The sequence below is a fragment of the Pipra filicauda genome, unplaced genomic scaffold (assembly GCF_003945595.2).
Source record: "Pipra filicauda isolate LSUMZ 115617 unplaced genomic scaffold, ASM394559v2 scaffold119_size3216105_pilon, whole genome shotgun sequence".
Classification (NCBI taxonomy): Eukaryota; Metazoa; Chordata; class Aves; order Passeriformes; family Pipridae; genus Pipra; species Pipra filicauda.
In genome coordinates this window covers 1,059,118-1,079,583 of record NW_024103651.1, presented here as the reverse complement: position 1 = coordinate 1,079,583, position 20,466 = coordinate 1,059,118, and the positions used below count along the sequence as shown (strand labels likewise).

Below are 20,466 nucleotides of genomic sequence, written 5' to 3'. Positions count from 1 at the left end.
ACCTAGTGTTCATGTAATGGCAAGCTCCCAGTCCATATGTATTTAATGATTGTAATCATTTGTTATTTTCCCTTTATTAGGTTTGTTTTTAAAGAAAGTTTTACTGTGCTATTTATGATATGCTAAGTGGTGCAGCTTGCTGAAGAAACATATCGCATACATTTTATTTTTTAATAGGTTTTGCTTGTTAAAAGGAAAATTTTTTATTTACCCTAGTAGGACAGTTTTTTTGCTGACAGTTTTATTATTTCAATTACTCAGACATTTCTTTCCTCTTTTGTTTTCCCAGATACTCCTCCAGGGAGTTTTAATGTGTCCATTCTTTATTCAAGATTGGGTTCAGAACGTGTTATTTCTAGCAAGGCAGAGAAAAAGCGTAATATAGCAGACATTAAATAGGGAGATGTCAAAGTTTTATTTTCTTTCCTCTTTGAGTTGTGGAATCCTTTCCTCATTTGTGTCATCTGTTGATTAATAGCACTCATAATCCGCACTACTCATCAATAACTGTCTTCTCATCAATAACCGTCTTCTCATCAATAACCAGTGCCGGGCAGAGTCCGTGCTCTGCCTAAAGAGTTTGTGTCTGTTGATAGATGAACATAAATGTATGAGTAAGTGAGAGGACCTCTAAGAGCATTTGGAATTGTCAGAGATGCAGACTATTTTAATAAACTAATGTTCTATAGGTATGGCAGCAACTCTTGGATGTGTTTCACTTGCCAGTGGGGAAAGGAGAATGGGACCATTTCTCCAGGGCAAAACCCAAGCCTTGGACAGTGGAGTGAGAAGTGAACCCCAAGGGATCATACTAAGAGGGAGCCTTGGAGCCTCAGTGGGCCTGAGTGGGTCAGCACCAGACCAAATTCATCTATGCAAAGTTCACTAGGGTGGGATAGCAAGGAAACCAGTGTCTGCTCCCCTGGCTCTTGCTGGGGTAGGGTTGTGATTCCCTCTGCAAGTACTAGTGAGTCTTTGACCACTCCCTGATATGTGATGGATTTGATTTTCCATCATAACCTGGCCAGTCCTTGGACTATGATAAAATCAAACCCAAATCATAGAATCATAAAACATGCTGAGTTGAAAGGTACTCATCAGGATCATCGAGTCCAACTCCTCGTCCTGTGCAGGACACCCCAAGAGTCACACCATGTGCCTGAGACCATTGTCCAAATGCTTCTTGAACTCAGACAGGCTTGGTTCTGTGACCACTTCCCTGGGGAGCCTGTTCCAGTGCTCAACCACCTTCTGGGTGAAAAACCTTTTATGGATATCTAACTTAAACCTCCCCTGACTAAACTTCATGCTGTTTCCTCGAGTCCTGTCACTGTCGTGAGAGTGAAGACATCAGTACTTGCCCCTCTGCTTCCTGTCATGAGGATGTTGAAGACTGTGATATGTCCTCTCAGTTTCCTCTTCTCCAGGCTTAACAAACCAAGTGACCTCAGTTACTCCTCATACAACTTCCCCTCCAGACCCTTCACCATCCCTGTGGTCCTCTTTGGGACACAGCGGGAGAGCCCCCAGAGTTGCAGACAGACATATGCTCTGGCTGCCTGTGGCTGGTGCGTGGCCTTGACCATCCTTTAGTGAGGTACAAAGGACATTACAAAGCACATCCTCACACTTGTGCTTCCCATCGTGTTTTCCAGAGTGTCCGGGGGAGAGCTGTTTGACCGCATCGTCGAGAAAGGGTTCTACACGGAGAAGGATGCCAGCACCCTGATCCGGCAGGTCCTGGATGCTGTGTACTACCTGCACCGGATGGGCATCGTGCACAGGGACCTCAAGGTATGGCCACAGCATCTCTCAGTCCCTGGGCAGTGTTAGCAAAGGTTTCATAACTATGTGAGTCTAACATTTGTGCCCTGGATTGGCTGTTTCAGTGAGGTTTTACCGTAGTAGAGAAGCTTCGAAGCCTCCCCACGTAATTGGTTTTAATGAGGACTTTGCAATCACTTGTTACAATGGGAATTTCCCATGTGATGTGGGGAAAAGCCACTCGTTAAGACCCGAATTGTTGCATTAAGGCAGAAAACTCATCTCAGTTGGGATGTGTTTGTTGCTGTAAAGTGTCTTGCAGGTTTGCTGTGCTGTATTTACTTTGACTTAAAAATAATTAGTAACAATAAATAGCATGGGAAAGTAGAGTGATTTCCTATCATGGTATTTGGACCAGTGTTTTTGGAGACACTCTTAACAGCAGGGGTTCTTCTAAGGACAATTGTGTGATGATATTTAGATAATTTTCCTTTCAGCTGTACCATATTGTCACATCACAACCTCTCAGCTTTTCTGGTAAAAAAAACCCTAAATATTGTTTTTTTTATCATTTCCTTCCAGTATCTTAAACTGTCATTAAGACAACCAGAAAGGCTTGGATTTCATAGCATGCAGCTAAATCGCCCCATGTTTAGTATCTTAAATAATAATTTAGCAGAGGATACTAGAAAAAGATAGGAATCTCAGAAGAAAACTGCGTGTTCAGTTCTTGAACTGCTTAATTCTACCAAAGTCTACTGCCAGAAACTAAAAATTCGGTGATCAGAATAACATGGTGGTGCTTTGGAGGGATGCTCCAAACAGGAGTTTCCTTGGATGTTGATGCAGAGCTTGAATTTTCCCCCTGTAAAGAGAGTGGAATTTGTCTAAACAGGTCATATTATAGAAAGGCTTAATGAAAATTATTAGAGCCAAGAGCCACAAGGAAGAGATCTTTTTTCTTTTTTTATTTCTTAAATACAAGGTTTTATTAAATGTATTTTTAAATTGCTTTTTTAAATATAATCTATTATTAAACTGCACATTTGGAATTTTTAACTACTCCTCCTAGCAAAGGTTGTAGTGCTGGGAATGTGACCTTTTTGTGCATTCAGATGGATGAGAAACTGTGGTTATGAGAGATACTATTTATTTGCTTTTTATTGTCTCAAAAATTAGTGCTGATGTGAAGTGCTGTGTGGTGTAAAATAATAGATGACAGACTTGTCCCTAAATGCAAAGCAGAAATGGGGCAGAAATGCAGCCCATTACTGGTGTAACCACCAGAACTGGTGTTCTCCAAGGTGCAGCAGTGCCCAAGACAGACGGACATGACGTTCCCTTGTGACAACCTCAGTTCAGCCATTTCCTTCTGCCAATCTTTGACTCCAGATGGGAATCTTTTAGCTGTGTGTGGATTGCAAGCTTGCAGGATTGCAAGCTTTTTTGCACCTTGTTTCTGCAAGAGAAATACCTCTGCCAGAAGTGAGCATCCTATGATGTTCACTTCAACAGGTAGAGTAGAATAATAGAAAGTAGAAACTTTTTTTTTTTTAAGTATTGGTTTGGCACATTTTTAAGACAAAACTTGGAATCCACTGAAGGAAGATACACAATGATATCCTCAAATAATGTTTCCTCCCTGGTGTTGTCCCAGATAATGGATTTTCTCTAAGGAGGCACTGGTTAGGCTTCCATCTCCTGCAGTCTTCACATACTGCCTCAGTTCCTGTTCATTTCCTGCTGTAATGTACATATAAATATTCTCATATTTTTTAGAGTTCCACAGCATTCCAGTATGGAAGTATTGTTTAGTATTTTAACATGACCAGCTTGCTCCCAAGTTCAGATTTTAGGAAATAACTTCAGACTTCTTTCTGCCACCAAAATTTTCAGAGGCAGGTCTGAGTCCTCCTAATTCAGTTACTCCATTGTACAAGCTCTTGATATTCCTGTCTTCATAATTCTTGTCTTTATAATCTGAAGCATGTTGTAGCTCTCACTTTTTAAAAAATAATCTTCTTTTAAAGTTCCTGTAATAACATATGAGGTCTGGTCATTGGGAAGTGGATTCACGTACAAATTACTTTCAGAACTTACATAAGGCCATGCTGAATTTAGATCAAACCAACCTTCTCCAGTGGTATTTGGGGGGAAAGATTAGCTCTTTTTTTGTTTGCAAGTCTTTGTCAGTACTGTATCATTTGTTAAAATTACTCAGAAAATACGGTATATGAAGGCACCTGCTCTGAATTTCTGTTAGCACAAACATACCATGATGAGAAAAACAGGGATATAATAAGGCTTTTTATGATCTCAAAATACCGAGATAAGCGTAAGTTTCAAATTATGATCCCCAAAATGAAGCTCTGGGAAAGAATCCACTCTACAAAAATACAACCCATGAAACATCCATAACAATTATTTATCGTAATTATGTGTTATTCAGATACCAAAATAGTACTTGCTGTATTTGGGAAAAGCAGGTCTGAGCCCCAAGTCTCTGATCTAAGTAATGCAACAGCAGAAGAGATGGCAGCAGATGAAGTCCAGGGAAGTCTGAGATGCACAAAAGGACTGGAAGGCTCAAGAAGCTTCACTTGGTGCAGAGCCACCTTGTTAATGCTTTTTGAATTAACCATCTTGAAGAATCAGAATTCTTTTAAACAAATTTAAGTTTCATATGGATGGGTTTCTTGGCCTTCCTAAATATGAATAAGTGGGAACCTGAGCTGAGTTAGCAAAAATTGGTAGGAAATAACTGTCTTCCTTTAATACCAGCTCTACCAACCCCTCAGCAGATCAGAAGTGGACAAGTAAGAACCAGGGGTGACTCCAACCAAGGGCAGAACATGGCATAAAACTGTGAGCCTTAAAACAATGTCAGCATTATAATGGCCAGTTAAAGCACTAGACTTGTGAGTCATCATGAGAAAGAAACATAACTGGTAAAACTTCATATTTATTTTGACAACCAAACTGTTTCCCTTTATATCTCAGCCCAGCTGCCTAACAGCTGTGGATGTACCTTGTAGATCCTCTCATGCCGTTGTGTCCCACGGATAAAGCCAGCACTTTATGCTGGGGCTGGGGAGCCATAAAATGCTTTAACCTCCCCTTGAAGCTGAAGGGGAACCTCAGAGTAGGGTGGAGGGGATGTCACCCTCTGGCACTTCTCCAACCCCTCTTTCCCCAGAGCACATGAAGAAGGGAGGACAGATGCTGGTGCTGCTGCACTGCAGTTGCTCCTCCCTGCAAATCCAAGCTTGGATGTTTCCCAAGGAGTTTGAGGATGTTGTGTGTCCACAGCTGCTTCTCACCATTTCCTGGAGCGCACAGCAGGCTGAGGGTTGGAATTTGTACCAGTTTCTGGGCAAAAGACTACACCAAGGTTATTTTAAAACATTGGGTTCCCATCACTTTTATAGGTGAAGACCCCCAAGGTCGAGGGCCTGTTGCCACCAGCTGTCTGAGTGCCAGCAGGTGCTGGAGCTTTTTGTGAGCTCAGATATTAAGTAGGGAAAAAAGTGAACTCTCACAGCACCTAGAAAGAGCTCTGCTGTACAGCAGTAGCACAGTCAGAACACATGGATGCAGGACTATGCAGCACCAGATGGAGGATAGTTGGGCTCTCCAACCCACCTGGCACTGGTATAAAAAGTCACAGGGCTTTGTGGAGTGATTTGTGCTTTCCCTCAGCATAAACAAGTTGCTGTGCTTAGTGCTACAGCATTTTTTCCTAATCAGCTCTAGCAAAAACATCCTTGCTGCAAGTCTGTTAACTGTAAAGGCATTTCCGCTCTCAAAAGTTTTTTTCCAGTGGAAAAGATACAAAAATTCTCTAATACCTATTAGTTTCCTTTTTCTTTTTTCCAATGCTGCATAAAAAATTTCACTACACTACCTGGATTTACCATATTTACTTGATTTCAAATGAATCCTTCGGTTTTATCACTCTGATGTGATAATATGTCAGACACATCTCACAAGTAAGGGATGAGCCTTAGTTCTTATCTGAGCTGCCAAAGGAGAAGTTTGTTATCCCAGAAAAATTATTCAAAGCTCAGGTGTCAGTTTCTTCCATTCTTTGCCTACAGGAGAGGATCTCCACATAGGTTGTAAGAACAACTCCAGATTTAGGGGAAACAAATTATTTTTGTGTATGACATAACTAAGGATTGTATTAAATGCAACGCATGAGTCAACAGATGTTGTTACTGAACTTATATATTCAAAATTCACTGTGCTTATTTCCTTTCTAGCCTGAGAACCTGCTTTACTACAGCCAGGATGAAGAGTCAAAAATCATGATCAGTGACTTTGGATTGTCAAAGATGGAGGGTAAAGGAGATGTGATGTCCACAGCCTGTGGAACTCCTGGCTATGTCGGTAAGAGGTTTGGTTACATTTTATTGAAAATTAAATAACACGTGTTTTCTAGTGCTGCTACATGCTGCACTTGAGATTTTACAGATATTCGATATATTTCAGAACTTGATGGTGCTTTGTCTTGTGTGTTCTTTCCCTTTGGGTTGCGATCCTGTTCTGAGTTGGTGGGATTCACTTTCATGTGTTTAGTCCTTTGCAAAATGAGTCTTTTCTAACACACTGCTTGTAGCTAAATCAGGAGCACATAAAGAATAGCCTCAAACTTATTGATTCTGCAACCTATAAAATCAAGCAGCTTTTCCTAATGTAATGTATTCCTTTAATCATAAAGGATAGCATTTTCCAGATTCCTCTGATAGAAGACAGTAAAATGAAAGATCTGCATTTACTCAGATATGTTCAGTAATCCTCTCTTACAAGCACATTAAGTTACTGACTCAGATGACAGTATGCAAAAGCTCTTTAGATACTCAAGCCTTCCTGGACATTATGAAATTGTTTCCTATCATTTATTCTTTGTTCTTCTGTCCATTTGTTAGTGATTGTACAAGGCTACTGATTAGAAGGGTGTTTGCCAGCATTCTTTAAAAAAAGCTGAAGTAGCTGAATGTGAGATTTATACAGCAGGTGGTGGTGGGGTCTGCTTGAGCAAAAATTATTTAAAAGGCTCACTTTGTGCACCAGACATCCAGCAAGCCTGTGCCTCCTACCATAACCCCCAATCATCAGCTGAGGCAGTAAAATTAATTTCTGGGGTATCCATGAAATCCATGAAAGTGAAAACAGCTACCACAGGGATAGATTTGTCTGAGATTTTTCCGGCAGGAACAACTGGATGTTTTCCAGCAGTCAGAGACTTCTTTTACTTAGCAGCTGGCACCTCACCTGTTTCCATAGTTCTGATAATACCATGGTATGAGATTATGCTGTTATGACACAGACATACAGATTTGTCCCAGGTACCTTTTTCTGGGTATAATCTTCACGCTGCACAGACACAGTCTATCCTGATAACATCAGGAAAAGGAACAGATTTCTGTGCTTTCCCATTATGAAACCATCAGCCCATCATTGTTTTATTTTAAGACATATGAGTCAGGATGCTCTCTGCACAACCTGGGTAGCTGTCTGGTGTAATCACACCAGACTGGAAATCTTCTTCTAAGCAGTAGCAGGAATTGAGCTGAGATAGCAATTGTCATAATTTTTGCTGTCAGCTCTTCTCTCCTTAACAAACTTGTTTTATTTTGTTTTGGAATGGGCACTGACTAGAATAAGTCTTCAGACACAGAGAAGCTCAGATATAATTTGCTGAAGTGCTGATGGAAATGAGGGAGTTTTGACTGTGCTTGGGCACTGAGTGATCTCATATGGCCTCTCAGTGTAGCCATTTACATAAGAAAACTTACTATTTTGTAGAGGAAGCTCTCAGAGCCTGTGACACAAACTGTAGTGCTTTGAGAGATGTTTGAGAGCTCTCATTACTCATGGTCTGGGTGCTGATAGCTGCACAAGTGCCTCCAGGCCTGTTGTTACCTCACTGAACGCAGGATTTACTCATCATGGTTCAAGAGGTCCCAGCCGCTTAATTCTGAAGTGCTGACAGGACTTTCCCCTCTCTCTCACAAAGCAAACATCTTCAAATATTTGTTCTATTTTTTTTTTATTTTTTTTTTTTTTTTTTTTTTTTTTTGGACAGGAAGGAGCTCCTCTTTAGTGCTGTACTTTTTTTAATGTGATAGGTTGCTCAGACAACATTTTCCAAGCACAGAACATTTTTGTTGCCAGCCACTGTGGTGATGCCCACAAAAGGACCTCCGTGAGTGTCACACCTGATGACATGGCTTCTGCATATGTGGTCAGCAATTCGTCCACATCCAAAAGGTTTCCTGCCTTCCAATTTGCAGCACCTGCCTAGTGCCCTCAAATCAATGTAAGAGTCGTTCCTCCTAATGGCACAACATGAATACATGTCCTCAGCTGGGTCGGGGTAGACAAATGCCACAGTCCTGGCCCATGAAGTGTCCTGTCTGCCACCTCTTTTTGTGTTTTGTGCTTTTTTCCCCCCAGATATTTTACCTTGGGTTAAATAACAGTTAGGGATCCATCACTCACATTGCATTTCCTGGTGATTTTCTTTAAAGATGTGTAGAACACACCATTGTTTAAGATTTTGGTTAGTAATTGATTATTTTTCTCGGTTTAACTACTTTGTTTTTAAATTACTGGAAAAGAATTACTTGCATATCACATGTCAAAGGCACCCAGAGCTCTGTCAAGAAGTCATTAGCATCCACTCCTATTTATACTTCATCTCCACAAATGGATCCAGTCAGATCCCACTGTGCAACGTGTCAGACAAGCTTCTGACTTGGAAGCAGACCTGATCTTAACTCATGTCTGCTACCCAAGTATTTGAAAGTATGTAAACTCTTGTCCTTTCCGTCTTATTTCCCTGTTTAGGATATACTTTCAACTCTTTGTCTTTGAGTTTTTATCTCAACTTTTCTTTGTTTCATCTACAAAGAGCAGTAGTATCTAAGACACTGAATCCCTGTTTATGTGGTTCAGAAATTCATTGAACAGGGAAAGTTGTAATTATACTTAAATTCTTTAACAAATATCAATTTTCTTACTGAAAATCAAAGTATTACTTATCAAATTAGAGTATATCTAAAATGTGCATGACCAGTAGTGGATTAGCACTTTAGCTTTTAAAGCTCTGCCTTACAGATCAAATTACTGTTACCAGGTCTGAGATCTTATTTTTTCAGGAGTTTTGTCAGAGATTTTAGTCCTCTGGTTAAAAGCTGATGGTTACGATAATTTAACCTAATTAGTTAAGCTACTTTTGATTAAGAGGACAGTCTAAATGTTTAGTTACTGCGAAGGGCATCTGACAATACAATCTTTTCTAAGGAGGTCCCCCATTTTCTTATCTACTTACTGCTCTTGTCCCCATTTTGTATGGAAAGAGTCTAGGTGATGAGCTGGGACTGGGCACCCAGCTTTTAGATAACACATAAATTGGGTTAGATGAGGTGGCTTGTGTGGCTCATTTCATTGCAAATTAGGTGTGTGGACTGGCCGACATGGATCCCACCCCATCATCTAAACTGGAGAATAAGTGACGCTTTCAAAACCCTGAGTGACGTGTGTGGTTATCAGCAAGAACTCAGTAAGCCATTAGTGATTTATCATTTTAAACATCGTAGATTTGGGCTGGTCAGCTTGAAACTATTTATAATAACTCAATTTTGATGGAGGAACTTTTCAACCTGCCATCCCTGAGGTGTGTCCAGTTGGGCACCCACGAGGAGGTGACTCTAGTCACTCAGAAAATTCCTCTAAAGACATTTTGGCTGTTTGGGAATCAGGTCTCACTGAGTGACTTTCCATGAGACCTGGTCCCTCAAAAGCTTTGGTTACTTCTGCAGATGGGACTTAGACTTGCAAGACACTTAGGAGCATTGAAAAGTTTGAAAAAAAAGTTAGAAAGCCTGTCTGAGGCAATCTGATCTCCTTTGCTGAAAGTCTGAATTATGAGCTGTGTTTGTGGCTGGCTAATATCTTAATCCTACTGAGATTTAAAATTCTTGCACTGAGTCCCAATCCAGCCTCATGTACTATTTTCTCGTACTTCCCTGTCGTACAAATTGGGCTGGACCCTGGATATGTGGTTGGTCCCTGTACACCCCACCTCACTCACTGTTTCACTTTCTGTAGTGCTTTTATGAGAGGTCATTTCACAACATTCAGCTCTGCCAGAAATCCAGTTTCAGATCGTACTAAAGCCACATGTTTCTCTTAGCCCTGCTCAAGACCGCAGCATTTAAGTAAGCAATGGATTTCCATGTTGAATTTTGACCTCTTTGGTATCCTTTGCGTCAAAGGTTTGAAAACACTCAATAAGCCTTTGGAATATCCTTATTATGAAAAAGTTACTTCAGGAGCTGTTTAGGCAGTAACATGAGTAATAAAGTAAAAATAAAGCATGGGAACCACTCTGACCAGGGTTTGCTCAGGCATAAGCATGTGACAGAGTGATTTCTCAGCTACATTGACATATCCTGACACTGTGTTTGCTTGTGTGTGGTTGTTCCTGAGTTATGTCCCATCACAAATATCTAAATCTGACTCAGCAAAATGAAACAGGGAGAGCAGGAGCACAAGAAGTCAGCAATACTGCACTGAAACCCTGATCTTCAGAAACAGTCTCAAACTTCAGTGTCTCGGCCAAACAGAACACAACAAACACTGGAGGACTGTGTGAAAAATGGACAGGAGTTGTTTTCATCCCAGGAGTCAGTAGAAGGAGAACACTGGTTTTGTAGTAAAGCTGCCTCATGCATCTCAACCTGTTTGCACTGTGAGGAGACTCTGTAGGACAGCAGAGGAACTCACAGTGCTCTTGCACTCTTTGACTTCAGAAGAGGGGCTGAGTTGGCCCTTTGTGCCTCCAACCGTCTTCTCAGTAGTGCTGGATTGTTCCTCTCTGTCCATCTTCTTGAGCTGGTGCTTCAGAAGTCCTAAGTTACGGGGCTGGCACCATTTCCCTTTGGTGTCCCTTATAAACTCTGCCCATATCTCACCTTCTCTCTTGGATTTCATGGCCATCCTGTACCTGTGCAGCCCATTCATGTTTCCCCTTCTTTACTTGCAGAATGCACCTACGTGATGGAAACTGGCACATAAATATTTACCAGCTGAACTATTTGTCCAGGTTTGCACCAGGCCAGTTTGCTTGGTCAGCTGAGCCATGTCCCTGTCCAATGTGAGCACGTCTCTGGTTATTTTAACCCTATTTAGATCTTTCAATTCATCCCACATTTACAGGTGATTTGTTACTCCTACAGGGAACTTCAAGGCCATTAACCTTTGTTCAAAGACCTTCTTCCTTCTGGCATACAATGTGTGGGAAGCCATGTAAACCACAGAAAATAGCATTAGACTGAGTTCTTGTGGGACAGCCAAATCTACTGGGAGTAGCACCATCATGGGAGTGAAGGAGAACCTCTTTTAAGCAGAGGCTGTTTTGAAGAACAGGCACCCTCATGACTTGTACAGTGTGATCAACAGGCTTAAAGTATCAGAGCAATCCCCATCACCTGAGCTCTTTGCAAGAACATGGGTTGCTGTTTTTGGCACCCAGGCAGCTGCATTTTTAGGGAGCTTATTAGCATAGCTAATAGCTCACTGAGGGTAATGACATAGTGTTCTGAAAGGATTCAAAATGTTCCTGGTCTGTACCTTTTTTTAAAACCTCCGTTTGAAACGAGCACTTTAATTTTTTCTCTTATTAAAAGCAAAACACAACTAAACAAAAAACCCCCCAAACCTAATAATAAAACAGTGGATCATCTGGCCTGGGAAGCACATTTGATGAGGCCCTGGGACCATTATCCTGTCTGGTACCTGGCACACGTTGCTGGCAATAATGGTTATTCGGCCTGAAACACAGCTCCTGGATATGGGGGAAGGGTCCAGGTTTTCTTCATTGATTTCCCTGTCTCTGGATGACTGTTGTGTAGCATTTGAGCCTTCAGTGATTCCCTAGGGATGTGTGATACTGGAAGCCTTTGCTCAGCTGGCGTCTCCCCAGCAACAGAAATGGGAGATTTGACTTTCCCCTTCTCCTTACTGCTGTTTTGTCTCCTCAGCCGTCTGTGTTGATCCTTTAACGCTGTCAGATCTTGGATTTTTTTCATTGTGTTTCCTGCTTTTGCCTCTTGGCACTGATCTACCATCATTCCTAAGAGCTCCTCTGACTTGTTTTTCAGCTCATTAAATATTTCCGTCTCTCTGTGTATCAGAGACAGATGATGCTGAGCTATCTTCTCCTGTTCCTGTTACACGTCTGCTTATTGGAACAAAAATCAAACTCAGTCACTTGGCCTTAAAATAAGTATTTAACACCCCTGCCTTTCTTCATTAAGGTTTACCAAAGGGGGGGTAATAGCCTCACATTTGCAAATGGTGTTCTTACCTGCTTCACAGCCACCATCCACAGCAGCGTTATCAGTGCTCTTCACTACTTTAAAACAGAGATAAATGCCTCAACAAAGCTTTGATGTTTTAAGGGAGAGAATCTTTATATAGTTCACATCCCCTCATCTCAGATTTGTTTTCTACTGTGTTAATGTGGCATATCTGTATAATGTCGGGAGCTCACTAGGATCCCTGGTGCTTAGGAGACATTTGCATGATATTTTCTTTTGGAGTTATGAGACGTATAATGTTTACTAGTCTTGAAAATTGTGTAAACAGGAGCAGACAGTCAAAGGTAGAAGAGATATGTGAATAAAATATTGGGAATTTGGAAGGACTGGAGAGTTGGAAGACATCTAATCTAATATAAGGACAGGGGAAAATTAACTCCCTTCTTCCTCATATTTTGTCACAAAATTCAGTCACAAGGGATGGAACAAAATAGGAAACTGAGTCTCCCAAATCCTATTTGATGCATATTTTGAAAAACATATTCTTTTTAGAGGAAAATTTGGAGGCAAGTTTTGATGAATCACAAAGGAAAGAGCCAGATTAAGGGACACAAGAATTGTCTGGGAAAGTTGTCTTGAGCAACTTTGGGGAACGACTGTTTCATACACGGGAAATGAACATTTCCAGACTGTCCCAGCTTGCCAGGTTATCTGTGAGGCAGTGGCATGCCAGTGCTTTTTTTTTTTTATCCAGAGTTTGCCTTCAAATTCCCCCCTGATGGACTAACTAGCACCAAGCCAACAGACAGACCCTGACCTAGAGGAGTTACATTTTGGGCACCAGCTCTGGAGGTCATCTGTATTTCCATAGCTTTGTCCCCTATTGTAGTAGGAGTATTTTTACCTTTATCTTGGACTACAGCAGCATGCCCATGTCCTGGAACGAGGTTCCTGAGGCTGCTCAGGTATTGGGGTGCAGGTTTCTACCAAGCACCTGAGGTCAGGTTCGGAGCCATTCATGCTTAGTACCGTGGAAAGAAACTTCCTTTGACATGTGGTGGATAAGTGTTGGAGTATTCACACATTACAATAGTGTATTAGGATTAACAATGTATGAGCAGAACCATCCTTCTAATTCCTTATACATGCAGTGGTCCCAATTTGCTGGATAACTTGAAGATTGGGGTAATATTTTACCTGTGCTGCAGATTGGGACATATCTGGCACATCCAAATCTTCAAGAGACTTCATAGTCTGGCTGCCAGCTATATTTGTATCTACATTCCCCTGGATTTTCTTCATTTTTACAATGTGTCCCCATTGGAATTTAACCCTTTCCATCATTCTTCTGCTTGTGGAAAAGCAACCTAAATGCTCTTATCTGCCTCATGCACTGTCTTTCTTCAGTCCCTTCTGTAGGCTATCATGCCAAAGCACCAGAAAGTCTCTTCTGTTTCTCATTATTGCTTCCTGTTCTTTTCCTTGCTGGCAGTTTTGACCTTGATTTTGTTGGCTTACCTAGCTTAAGAAGCTAAGTCTTTGAAGAGTCCTACCCGTACACCAGAGCATAGGTAGCAACTAAACGTGAGGCTCAAGTTTTAACACTTATATGTGGTTCCCAATTTTCTTTGCTGTTCTTCAAGTAATTAACGGCTTTGATGTTGGTAAGACTCCTGAGAGGAAGGTGTAACCCCCAACAAATATTTCTGTTGGGACTTGCCCCTTCATGACTTTTTTCCAGCATTAGAACTCCAAATTACTCAGAGGAAATACTGGGCTTTTTAAAACATAATGTGGCAAGTCTGCTTTAGGAATGCTACAATCAGTGATTTCTGGCGTTATTGTGGACATTTTGCTTTGAAAAAAAAAAAGCAAAAGCTTCTTTACATGAAACAGATTAGGGTCACAGGGTTTTAAAATTTAGGTTTAAGCATTTGTACAGCAAACTCCCAACAGGGAAAACATAATACTCCAGGATTCCCCCCAAAATCCACCTTTTTAACTCTCACTAGTCTCGGATAGGAAAGCAGACCCACAAAGAGTTTCAGTAAATACCCAGGCTCTTGCTTCTTGCTTAGTTGTGTTTTCTGTGCCTAGAGACAAAAAACGGGGAGTTTTCTCCTCGTTAGGAGTCATCCTTCTTTGTAAGAATACAAGCTTCAAAAACCTCAGAACATTTACAAATGCAAGGGCTGTGTGTGGAGGGCAAAACAAGGTCTTGAGGAGCTTTAGGGTCCTGCGTCTTGACTGTACTGAAATATTTGTTCTTATAACATGTTCACGAAGCCTAGCCACGATGATGATGATGAACATGTGCTTGCTTGGCTTTTTGTTTTTCAGCTCCTGAAGTACTGGCCCAGAAACCCTACAGCAAAGCTGTGGACTGCTGGTCCATCGGGGTCATTGCATACATCCTGTGAGTACCTGTTGGATTTTCAGTCATTGTCCTCCTTGGGACCTGCAGAATGCTCTCCCACCGTAGTTACCCGCTTAGCCTGGGCCAAATTGTTAATCTCTGACACCTGTGACCCAGGATAACATGAACTCTGGACAACTCCCAGCTGCATAAGGGCTGAAATTTGGGCACAAGTGGTAGGAAATGAACCAGTACCCTTCAAATGCCAAAATCAGTGCTCCCACCTGAACTACACTGTAGGCAGTGGTGTGGGCTTGCCCAGATTGTGACATTGTTGAAGTTATTATGTCCCCTGCTTAGATTAGCTTTGACAGGAAACAAATTTTGCTGCTTCCATGCAGCATAGCACCATGCCTGCAGGCATATCCCAAAAAGCCACCTCTCTCATGGCATCACCCTAGTGGCCTAGGGGAGGGCACAGAGGGAGATAAGGAGGAAAGAGCTTTTAATGTATGGGAATGAGTTATTCTCATCAAAACATAATACAAAAGTATTGAAATTCTTACTGAAAACGAGGGACCATTTTCTCATCTCGTCCAACCATCAGGTCCCACAGGAGAGAGTGAGCCCTGTCAGTTCTATCACTCCTCCCTCAAGCCATTAAGCCTCTGCATTCTTGGCTGAGATTTGCTCCTCTAATGGGACTAATCACTGCTCAAAGGAGGAGGGATTGATTGCTTGAGAAAGCTGCAGGACCAGGACTTCTGTGCATTCTCCAAAGTGGTGGATAGATCTCAGAACTCATGTTTATGGAGATGTAGTGCCTATCCTCATTCATTACCTGCCACCCTTCTTCATAAAGGCTTACTAGGATAATTTAGATTGGAGGGAACCTTGAGAAGCCCTTTCCTTGAGGTCAGACTAGGGAACCTAGGGCTTTATTCAGTTGTTTCTCAAAATCTTCCAAAGACAGAGACTGTGGGCAACCTCTTCCACTGCTTGACTGTCCTCATGGGGAAAAGATTTTTCCTTATATCCAGACTTGTTTTCATGAAAGAGGCAGCCAGTACTTTAGATGCTTTCAGTCCTTGAGCCATGGAAGTAGGTGCACCAATCACTGCTCCAGTGACAACACATGGAAGGACTGGAGAGGTGTCCAGGCCACTGTGGTCACAGGGATACCCTGGTACCATTAGTACCAGGGTACCATTAGGGGTCATTAGTGCTATCCAGAAAAAGGCATTCATAACATTACTGGGCACCATCATCTGAATGCAGATCTGTGTGCATGAGTATATAAAATCACTGCTCATATTTGGATTGCGAAGAAAACGCAGGACTCGTTGTCTGACTCCAGTTTTTAGGGATCTCTCTTGACGGGGCAGGCTGTGCTCAAGGGTAGGGGCTGTAGGTCTGTGCATGTCACTCAAATAACAACTGCACAGGTTTCTTGTGCCCAGCCTGAGAGACTTGAACCACAAGCTATTCATGTGGCTCTTCGAGAGGAGATTGGGCTTTTGCCACAGACGGGTTGGGGTGACCACACAAAGCACAACAACCCTGTTCCTTCAGTCAAGAGAGCACAGAGCTGCTGTTTGGCTACTGACTGCCGCAGAAACAAATGTCTTTTCCTGCCAGCATTACCAATGCCTTCTCTTTTTTTCAACTTTTCCCTTTTACGAAACTGTCACAGTTATACAACGCTGAAGAAAAAAGCAGTTCCAATGAGGCACAGCATTAAAGCATTCCTGCTTTGTTCCTTTTCTCCTTATGCAGACATTTCATGGCTTGTCAACATGAATAACTTTTTGGTGGGGTTGTATAACTATTTTTGCCAGGATATACCTCACTGCTGTGTTATCCACTCTGTGCAATGTTCATTTCCTACATTTGCATTTGATCTTGAGCATGTTATATACTACTCAAAATAAGTTTTTATATTAAAATGGTATAGGAAGGATTTATTTATCTGCACATATGTTTAATTATTTAAAACAAAGTCCTGCCTGAAAACATTAGTTTTATGACTGACTTTCTAATCTACATGAATATTTGAAAACTTATTGAGTGCAAAATTTTACAAGGGAATGGATTTATCTTGGAGCAGCCATCAATAGCAAGATGCAAAAAGCTTTTGCTAAACAAAGCAAAAATCAACAGTGCTGATTCTGACTTTGTTGCAAAGTCCAATGGGACATGTTGCAGCAGTGAGGAAGACAACAGACTTGCCAAAATACCTCAAAGGCTGCTTCACACGTCATGCCCTAGTGCTCTTTTTGATAAGGATAGTGCATGCTGACCCAAAGTTACTATTTTTCACAAGCAAACCTGAGCATGGAAGTCCTAGGGGTTGGGTTTTTTTAATGTATTCAGTCCATGTCAGCCATGGCAGGACACAGAGTCTTTTCTGTTGCTTTTTTAGTACTTTGCTGAGTACCAGCTTCAGTGAGTGGGAAGAAGGAGGATGCAGGTGGAAGACAGCAGTACTTTGCCTCACTTCCAGACTCAGCTGCTGCCTGGGTTCAGTTTATTGTCAAATATCCACCATGAAAATGTGTGTCCATCTGGCAGCCCATGGGAGGGCTGTGAACTGTTGCATCTGGTTGCCCAGAGATAAACCTGGCTCTGCTTCTCTCCAAGTTTTCAGTTCCATGTATCAATGGCTCATGCACCAAAGGTCTTTTTTGCTGGCAGACCTGTTGTTATTTCACTTGTTGCTTTTATGTGTCTTGCTGAGCAATAGGGGTGAGACAGTGCTAGGTAATATGTCCTCCACACCCAGTTTTTGAGCACATTTTCAGTAGGTGGAAGATTTCAATCTCATCCCTAATCCTTCCCCCTTCCTGAGCAAGGCTGCTCTTTCTACAAGGTTCAGCTCTGTTTCCTTCTCTGTTTTCCAAATCAGCATGTGCTTGGCTTGTCAAGCAAAGGCATGCACACTCCTCAAATTTAAATTCCCTGTTTGCTGTATGGGGAATTCCAACCCAGAAGGCTTAAATCAGCTCAGTAAGAATGAACCCCTATGAATTCCAGTTTGCAGGACAAGGAAACCTTTTCAGAGTTTCTGTGCTTCAGGTAATAAGAACTTGATTTGTACTGTGTACAGTCCAAATGAATGGCAATAACACTTTGCTGCAGAAGGATCATGGTAATGTGTTTGCCAGACTGTTACAGCTTGGGTGGGATTGGGTCTGGACCAAACCACCTCCTTCAGTATTTCTGCACGTGAGCTACATCCTTCAGCTCCTGTAACAGCAGCATTTCAGGGCTCCCTTTGGTTCCCCTGATGTAGGTGCTTAGTGCTGTTGCAGTCACATACAGTGTCCTGCCTGGTCTCAAGCTGTGACTTCAGGACAGTTCAGCCCTCCATAGTCCCGTGACATCCCTGTCAGCTGAGGACAGGGGTGCTGTGCACTTCAGCTTCTCTGATGGCACAGGACTCTTTGTCTGGGCACCTCAACCCAGTCTGGGTCAGTGCAAGCAGTCCTTTCACCATGGTGTGCCCTTCAGTTGCCTAAACTTCCACATTCAGTGCCACTCTGGGGCATCCAGAACAGCCACGTGCATTTGGCAGATGCAACGTGCTGTGGAGACCTTCCTTGCAGAGTGACAGATGGAGCCAAGAGGGAGGCCGTGGACCACGTCAAATAGCACCAGATGCCCATGCTGAGGTGACTGGATCACACCCTGCTCTGTACTCAGAGCCCTGCTTTCACAATATGGATTAATTTGCTTTATGGAACACTTGCATCACTCTCCAGTCTCCGTTGACTCCATCTCTGTTGAGTGCAATGTGATCTTAGAAACACAACCCACATCTCACATGTCCTAGTTTTGGTCTGGATGTCATCCTTGCTTCCAGGAACAGCCAGAAGCTGCAGACGTGGTCTTTTAAAAGAGTGGATGTCTGGGATACAGCAGAGAGGAAAAGGATCCTTCCCTAAACTGGAAGGAAGCAGTCCCGCTGGACTGTCTGATACCCCCAGTGATGGACATGGATTTAACACTTGGGTTTGCTGTCTCAGCAGTGCCATACCACCAGAGCTGGCAGAGCCAGCGAGCTCCCAGTGTGGAATGACACTGAGATGCCTCAAGCATCAGCAGCACAGCCACTCTGGTGCAATGCTGGTAGTTAATCCTGCCCTGAGCAGGAGTTATAATTCCAGTATATCACCGCACCCATCCAGATACGCCATTTCCAGCTTCACTGTCAGCACAGTTGGAGCTACTTGCACATGCCTAAAGCAGTTGGAGATGCAATTTTTGCATCAGGCAATCTAAGCACAATGTCCTGCATCACCTCCCCACCTTTCCCACAGATTCTAACAGCCACTCTGGACAGACTTGTCGTTTAAGAAGATGGAAACTCAGGGGAATCTAACACCAAAGCCAGGCATAAATTAGAGATGCTGTGAGCTATTATTACTGCAAGTGGTTTGAGTGCCTGCAGACACAAGCTTAGTTTCACTTGAGAGCCCTCAGTTTATGACACTGGAAGAACAAACTGTTTCTGTGGCACCAATGCTCTAGAGAAATATTTGTTTCTGTGATATGCAAGGCAAAGGACATCTTAGGAAAGAATACCTTTGTTTCAGTGCCAGTCTCTAATGCCTCTAGTTAATGACAGCCAGATTGCAGAGGCTGCACCAGCAGAGTTTTTATCAAAACCTCTTTTGCATGAGATGTCATTATTCACACAAACTAATTTTAGAGCCTGAAATTTCCTGTTATTCCAGTTGCAGTATTTCTGAATTGGAAACAGCCTCAGTGTTGAGCTCAGCTTTCCACTTATCACAAAATAGTTCTGATAATGTGTCCAGCTTAAAAATATGAAGCTTAAGAAGAGCAAGAGACTTCCCTGGATTCCCAGCAGCTGGAGTAAGGGGTTGCAAAAGCTTGTGAAACTAAAATACTGATTACATGCCTACCTGATAAAGAGATTAAGTTAATTTATGGAAAAAATAGAAAATCATGTTTCAAAACTGGAAAAGAACCTAGGCCAACAGAATGATATGCTTCAGCCCTTTGTTATTCATAGCAACACCTCCTGTCTCTTCTGCACTAGACTGAGCACATTTTGCCTTGAATTTTCTTCTGATTCTGTTCACTGTTAGGACAAGAGAATTATTGGTTTGTTATTGTTGTTTATAAACAATAAGTATCTGGAAATAGACCTTGGATCGTAATTTCACACTTTGCTGCTAACCTGTTTTTGATTTTCAAGTAGATGTGCATGAATCATCAGTGATGTTTGTATGGAAGGATTAACCAGGGACAGTACAAAGTGTATTATGCCAAAAGAGGTTTCCACCATCACCCTGGAGTCATACATTGGGAAAAACTGGTCAGTCATCTCGTCTGCTTGGCATCACACACAAGCCTAAGCAAGAAACTGAGGAATAACTTACTTATTTGATACTGGAAGATCAAATAGTGGTGGCAAAGTACAAAGGCATGTTGGATCATTCAGGATAACTCACACAAACACTGGGAAGACAGTCACAAATGATTGTTACTCATCGCTTGCTTCTTAATTTGTCTTTGATTCCACAGGTTAATATGTCCTTGTCCACAGCTTTGTGAGGGCACCAGTGTCAGACAGTATGAGAGTCCCATAATATACAGAAAAAATACATGTGTTTATCCCTATAAATAGCACTTGGATGACTTCCCACACCATACATCTCAGGTCTTTGAGCACTTACTGAATTCTTTGCTCTAATCTAACTATAAAATCGTTTGTGTGTCTTGGTCCTTGGTGCCTCTTCTGCTGCAGGCTGGGCACTGACTGTGTGAATGAGTTATTTAGCCTTTAGTATCACCCTCAATATGTAAAGAGAACTTGCAGGGATTTGCTTTCTCTGCATGGTGAGGAGAAGATGTTCCTGCTGTTGTGCTCTCATGATGGCTTCTAGAAATGACTTCTGGCAATATCTTTCTTTCGTACATCCACTTGGGTTTTTCCTGTCTGCATCCCATTATTTTTAAGGCAGGACTGCAAGTAGGAGTTTAGGGGAA

At 42.1% G+C, this 20,466-nt stretch overlaps 1 protein-coding gene across 3 annotated transcripts in view; it reads left to right on the top strand.

Annotated features, from left to right (window-relative positions):
* Window positions 1-20,466, top strand: part of CAMK1D (calcium/calmodulin dependent protein kinase ID) — a 216,898-nt gene that overhangs the window by 169,855 nt on the left and 26,577 nt on the right. For all 3 annotated transcript variants that reach the window (XM_027728223.2, XM_027728222.2, XM_027728221.2), the window contains exons 4-6: window positions 1,656-1,794; window positions 6,027-6,153; window positions 14,433-14,508. In XM_027728223.2, the coding sequence (XP_027584024.1) occupies window positions 1,656-1,794; window positions 6,027-6,153; window positions 14,433-14,508 (342 nt within the window). The remainder of the gene's footprint in view (window positions 1-1,655; window positions 1,795-6,026; window positions 6,154-14,432; window positions 14,509-20,466) is intronic.